The 6740-nt window shown below is 39.8% G+C and overlaps 1 protein-coding gene across 3 annotated transcripts in view; it reads right to left on the bottom strand.

Annotated features, from left to right (window-relative positions):
• The window catches only part of Apoh (apolipoprotein H), a 16560-nt gene extending 11002 nt beyond the window's left edge, over window positions 1-5558 (bottom strand). Inside the window, exons 1-5 of one of the 3 annotated variants that reach the window (XM_029568404.1) lie at window positions 5445-5558; window positions 4875-5051; window positions 3143-3239; window positions 1804-1880; window positions 192-221 (exon numbers count right to left, since the gene is read on the bottom strand). In XM_029568404.1, the coding sequence (XP_029424264.1) occupies window positions 192-221; window positions 1804-1880; window positions 3143-3239; window positions 4875-5051; window positions 5445-5508 (445 nt within the window). In that variant the 5' untranslated portion in view covers window positions 5509-5558. The remainder of the gene's footprint in view (window positions 1-191; window positions 222-1803; window positions 1881-3142; window positions 3240-4874; window positions 5052-5444) is intronic. The other 2 variants (XM_029568405.1, XM_008843225.3) reach the window with 2 other exon arrangements.
• Window positions 5559-6740: the final 1182 nt, after the last annotated feature.

Below are 6740 nucleotides of genomic sequence, written 5' to 3'. Positions count from 1 at the left end.
GGGAAGGGGAGGGGGAGAGGGGAAGGGGAGGGGGAGGAGGAAGGGGAAGAGGGAGGAAGAGGAAGAGGAGGAGGAAAAGGAGGGGGAGGAAGGGGGAGAAGGGGGAGGAGGAGGAGGCAATAAATTTATCTTGTCACAATTCATTTGCCTTTTGCCTTTGCAACAACACAGGGCACAGGTTCTATACATACTTGATCTGAAGGCTATCTTGAATGATGTTTCTGGAAATCAGAATATGTAGAGGACATTGTTGAGAGGCTATCCTGAAGTCATGGCTCATCACACATAGCACTTGTAGCCATATTATTTGTGACATCTGAGTTCTACTGCTAATTTATTCATTCCTAGTAAAGACCTCCAGTTTCTGTACTCCGAACACATGGGGGTTAATACATACAGATGCAAGGACCCAGAGACACAATAGTGGCTCATCACCTGCCCTAGCAAACACAGTTTCAACAAATCCAGGAAAAGTTTCACTAACATAAAGATACTGCTGACCCAAATGTCACTTCAACTGACTCATCTTGCTCATTGCTTCCCAAAGCTTGCTCAGTGCACTAGCACACAATCTAGGAGCTAGATACAAATGCAGAAGCTGAGAGGCCGCCTCAGATGTCTGAATCAGAACTTTCACGTTACCAGACACCCATCAGAATCTTCAAGTTAACAAGATGCCCAGGTGACTCATGCACATTAAAAGATGAGAATCACTCATTCAGATTAGATTGAAACTAAAGTAGCCTTTCTACTCATGACAAAACATTAATTTACATATTTAAAAGGGAGACTACTTATATGAACCGTGGTGACCCTTAGTACTGAATGAAAATTTTATCTTAAAGCTTTTTTTCCCCTGTAGTTTGGTCTTAATTTGATTAGTATTTATATAAGTTTACTTTACTTTTCTAATTTATTTTTGCAGGATAGATCTCACTGAATAGATAACCATATTTACTATTGTGATGTCTGGGGTTCTTAATCAAAGATTAGACTTAAATCAGTCTCAGGCTAAGAAACATGACAATACCATCTCTGTAGAAACAGGCCCAGAGTTGCACCTGACTGCTTGGTTGAGCATAACTTGAATAAGTCATCAGAGACTTGCTCCTAAAATGCAAGCTGCTTGGAAGGGCTTGTGTCTTACTATTAAGGTTACTTTCCCTATCTCCACTAATGAAGTCATTAGCCTTATAATCTGAGGGCTGAGAGCAGGCTCTGGCATCTAGATTTTGGATTCCTGTTTATTAAAAATGGGATTGAATGAATGCATTAATGAATAAAGTTTCAGAACAGGAGGAAGATAAGGTTGAAACTGCTGCTCATAGAAGTTCTAGCCAGGACTGGAGGTGTAGCTGGGCGTTAGAGTGCTTGCCTGGCATGCACAAGACCCTGGATTGGATCCTCAGCACCACAAAAAGAAAAGAATCCTCCTAATCAAATTAAGGCAGGCCCCAATAGACCAATGCCAGACCTAGCCAAACCCTTCCCACAACACTGAAGGAGCTTTGTAGTTAACAAATCCAGCAGTTACCAGTCTATCAGGTGGAGGATACAAATGAGTTTGTGACTAAAATGCGTCTATCCTGCCATTCCAGAGTGGATTGTTTCCTCCTCCAGAACAGAATGATATCAAGCTAAGCATTCACCATAAGAAAACAACCATTTATTTCATTGAATCATGACTGGGGAGTCTCTGGGACCAAGGAGTTTCTGGGATGTGGAGCTGGCAGTACTAAAACCAGATAATGTCTGGGTAAACTAATTGGTCCTTCCACCCACAAGTGGGATCCATAGACTCACGAGCACAGGAAGGAAGCTCTGGACTCCAATTTCCTTCCTCAGTGCATTTAGCAGAATTGGTTCCATTTAGATAAAACCTGAAAAAAGGAAAATTCAGTCTATTAAGTAGTAAAGTGATCTTTCACTGGCATCCCAAATGTACTGGGGATCAAATTCAGGGGCTTGCAAAATATGAGCTCTACCACTGAGGTGCCCCCACCTCCAAACCCTATTCATTTTTTGATAGCCTCACTATGTTGTCAAATAAGAAAACTCAAGGGCTCCCCACTTCTTTGCCTCCTCAGTAGCTGCCACTATAGTAATGTGCTATTATACACCCCCCCCAATATATTGACCTCTTTCTTATCTTTGATGCTCTTTTCCTAAGGATCTTAACTCCTCTTAGGACTCCTGAAGTGTCCTAACCAAAGCCTTAGGTGAAATCACTGGAGGCTTTCATAGCTGGAGACTATAGAAGTCATATCCCAAAATCTCTCATTTCCAACCAGTTGAGCGAGTAATCTGCTTCCTGCATAAAGCTGGGAAGCATCTATTTTTCAGAATGCAAAAATGAAGCAAACAGAGACACCTGTACTGTTATTTATTTTATTGCCCACTGGTGCAAATGTGTAAAAATAATGCATCTTTGTTGTCAGTGAAAATATAACGCTGTCACTGAAGCCATTTTTCAGGGTCATTTGTCATCAGATACACTGGTCAATTGCCATTTCTGACAAAAGAACTGTTTTCCCTTCATACATGGTGTTTCTTAATCTTCATTCCCAAATAAGGATCTTCAGTAAAACTGTCCCAATGAGCAACCGATGTGTTCTTGACCGGGTGACGCTGGTTCGTTTTTCATAAGACAGATGAATTATATGAACAGGCACACCTGAGTTTGTGCCCTGAGCATCAAGAGAACTGTGTTCTGCATCACCACATCCCAATCTTCTCTACAGAATTCCCTTCTAAAGAGTACCAGGTTGTTCACCCAAGCTCATAACTAAAATCTAACTCATATTTCTAATATGTTTAATCATATAGCAAGATCTGGCCCAGAGGTTATAAGGAACTATTATCCAAGTTCAATCCTTTCAATATATGTCCCTAGATAAGCAATCAGTGAGTTGCAGAGCCATTAGAGTGGTGATTTCACATTGTGTTAACGTTATATTTTTCACTGCTTACACCTCCCTCAACAGCATCATAGTATTTGCCAAAAGTATGACTAAAATGGATTTTCATTCAGCAAGTGCAACTCAGAGGTTACAAATAAAATACAGACCAATTCTGATGTTTAGCTAAAGGGCACTGAAATGTGCTCTGTCAGCCAGCTGCTACGTCTCAGGAAAGTCCTTACCCAGGGTTACAAGTGAAGCTGATCGTGTTGGGATATTCAAAAGTTGTATAGCGTACAGCTCCATTTTCTAAGATTCCAGCAAAAGGACACACTCTGGCTACGATTTAAAAAGAAAAAAAAAAGGTAAATTTCTATTTGTAGAATTTTCCACTAAAGTAAAAATATGTAAACATTTCCATTCTTTGATTCAGTAACTCTAATAATAAATATTCTAAGAATGCAATGCAAAATAAGACAAAGAATACATACAAGACTGTCATTGCAATAGAACATGGGCAGTCTAAATGGTCTTTGTCATGGGAGTGTTTTAATTAGCCAAAATAAACCAACACCTAGACTATGATAGAGTCAATAAAATGAGTTATAAAGACTATAGAGACTTAGTTAACTTTATGCTATGCTGATGAAAATAGAAAAACACAAAAGTGTATATACTCTGTGCAATGATGGAAAAAAAAAGAGAGAGAAATAAGTTGAAAAATGAGAGCCAGGTTTGGTGGTACATGCCTTTAGTCCCAGTACGCGGGAGGCAGAGGCAGGTGGATCTTTATGAGTTCAAGGCCAGCCTGGTCTACATAGTAAGTTCCAGGCCAACTAGAGCTATATATTGAGCAGAAAAGAAAGGAAGGAAGGACGGAAGGAAGAAAGGAAGGGAAGGAAGGAAGGGAACATTGTTAATGATCCAGAGTTATTGTTGATTTAAAGTAAACTTTTCCCTCATGATAACATAGTGACAGCTTTTTTTGTCAAAAATTATGTTTAGGGAGTGGGTGTGTAGCTCAGAGGTAGAGCACATGCTTAGCCTATGCAAGGCCCTAGATGCAACCTCCAATCTACTACCTTCTTCCCCCAGAAAAAAAAAATGCTTAGATTTTTTAAAAATAAAAAAAACTCAAATCACTTGCAAGAACAAATATAATTATGATAAAGATCATGTCGATATAATCAAAATAATTAGAGAAATTCAATCTGATAAGTGATTGTAAAAAATAAGGCTAAAATCAGGTGTTTCATGACTGCAATCCCTGCACTTAGGAGGTGGAGGCAGGAGGATCAGAAGTTCAAGGTCATCTTGGCTACATATAAGTTCAAGGCTAGCCTGGAATACCTGAGACTCTGTCTTAAGAAAAAGGCCAGCATGATCATAATACGATGTTCAGACCAATAAATGAAGGCAATTACTTAAAATAACATGATAAGACACTCGGGAGGCAGAGACAGGAGGATCTCTGTGAGTTCAAGGCCAGCCTGATCTACATAGTGAGTTCCAGGACAGCTGGGGCTACAGGAAGACCCTGTCTCAAAAAGACCAAAAAAAAAGTGATAAGAAATTTATATTTTAATGTGTAACATTTGTTGCAAATATATAATATATACATACTTTAAATGAAATTTATATTTAGTTCACTAAGTATTAAGTAAGGCTGCTTCCATTTTGAGACAAAGTGCAAAGATGTGATAACTCCCCAAGTTTTGTTTATTCAAGAGTCTTTGGCAACAGTTCATATGTCAACATATTTCCACTTGTCTTTTAACTTCTGTTTCCCTCTCTATTGATCAACCCAGGTCTCTTTTTCCACCTTCCTTAGTTGTCCTCTTTCTTAGATAGCACTTTTTGCTTCTCCCTTACTCTACAACCCATGCTGGCCCTGTGCACCCTGAGCTTGATAAGGTAGATGCATAGCCAGAACCCAAATGAGGGGAGAGAGTGGAAGTGAAGACACTGACTTACGTATACATTTCAGAGTGTTGATGGGCCACATTCCTGTGAGAGGACAGGTAAAACGCCTCATCCCTCCCCGAGACACATAGCCAGGCTTGCAAGAGTACACTATCTGCTCCCCTGGATCATAGGCTGCTTTTAAAGGAACAACCGTAGAAAATGGTAAATCATCTGGCCGGGGACAGGCTGAAATGGATAACAAAGCAGATGGTTAGAAGAATATTGATTCATGTCTTTAAATTCATCTAGCACACAAATGAAAGATATCTACCTGTACAAATTGTAAGTCTTCCAAATTCCACACCAAATACTTCCAATGCAGTATCTTTCTTAACAGACCACAGAAACCATTTGAAGGAGGTATTACTATTATCTACATATTACAGGTCAGTATACTGAGGCTTAAATTAGCAGGATATCTCACACAGGAGCTTTAAGCATGGCGTTACTGAAGAATATATAGATATCAATTCAGTCTTTCCAGCATTCATTCTGAACCGAAAGCCATCATTACTGAGTCCTGACATATACTCAAAGGTTAGAGATATGACTTATTTTCTCAAAGGCAGAAGTACTTACTCCGTCCAGCAATAGCCACGTGGAAGAGGAAAGTTGAAAACAAGATGAGCACTGGAGAAACCATTGTGGATGGGTCTCACCAGCTCCTCCAAAGTGGGTTTCCTCTGTTGAAAAGGGAGGCACAAATATAGAAGGGCTTAAATATTAATCCACTTTTGGGGTGTACTTTTATCTCTGCAAACAGAAGCTAAAGTGCTGTGTTTTGAAAGGAACTCTGAGAATTCCCTTCTTTAATCATTTACTCCACTTCCCTGAGTCCATTGTGAAATCTTTGGTACGTGGTTTTTCTGATAGAGTCACAATTCTTTTCATAGTGGCACAAACAGGTCATTATAGCCTCTTATAGAATCCTGATAATTACCGAATTGTTTGGACTGCTCATTCTCCATTTCTCCCCCGTTCTCCACGTCTTGTTAATGTCCTAGATGGATCACCAAAATGTTAAAGCTCCTGTGCCATTTGTGTCCTTGATGTATGAACTCGGAAAATCTTCCTCTTTCTCTTGCCACATCTTTAAATAGGTGTTCCTGGGATTGGAGAGATGGTTCAACTCATAAGAGTACTTAACTGTTCTTTCAGAGGACCCAGATTCAGTTCCCTGCAACCACAGCAGGTGACTCACAACCTCCTGTAATTCTAGTTCCAGGGAATCTGTCTTTTGGCCTCTGAGGACACCTGTACACATGTGGTACATATAAACACACATACACACACATAAATAAAAAATTAAATAAACTAATAAGTAAATAAGTAAAATGGGGTTCAACTTTCCACATGTAGAGTCTAAAGAAGATCTTTAAGGAGTCCCCTGCCACTTTGAGGGCCCCAACCTGAATCCAGCATCTTTGATCACAAACATGACTGTTTCTTCCCAATTCTCTTTTACCTGTCATTCACAATGAGATCTTCCTGATAACTCCAATTATGACCATGAGGCTCTCCTTGAACACTCAGTCTTCTCTCACATCAAATTGATATTCATTCATATTATATATCTGTCTAGGCAGATTTCTGTTTTAGGGGTTGGAAAGTTGATATGAAATCCTAAGTTAGGACTCAAAAACAGAAAAGAAGTTAAGTAGGAGAATAAAAATGGGCCAAGGCAGATGTTGATGCTTAGGAGGGTGCCGAAGGACGATCTATCCATCCATAGCTCTCCAATACCTTGTTCACTCTAAGAGACCGATTACACAAAAGGACAATGCCTGGGTCACACATGACAGTAGAACTGTGACCCACAATCTCTGTAGCAGCTAGTCTAGGAAGCCAAGCCACATCTCCTTTAGCCACTGGTTC

The sequence above is a fragment of the Nannospalax galili genome, unplaced genomic scaffold, assembly GCF_000622305.1.
Source record: "Nannospalax galili isolate Female #2095 unplaced genomic scaffold, S.galili_v1.0 scaffold781, whole genome shotgun sequence".
Lineage (NCBI taxonomy): Eukaryota > Metazoa > Chordata > Mammalia > Rodentia > Spalacidae > Nannospalax > Nannospalax galili.
This window is presented reverse-complemented; position numbering and strand designations above follow the sequence as displayed.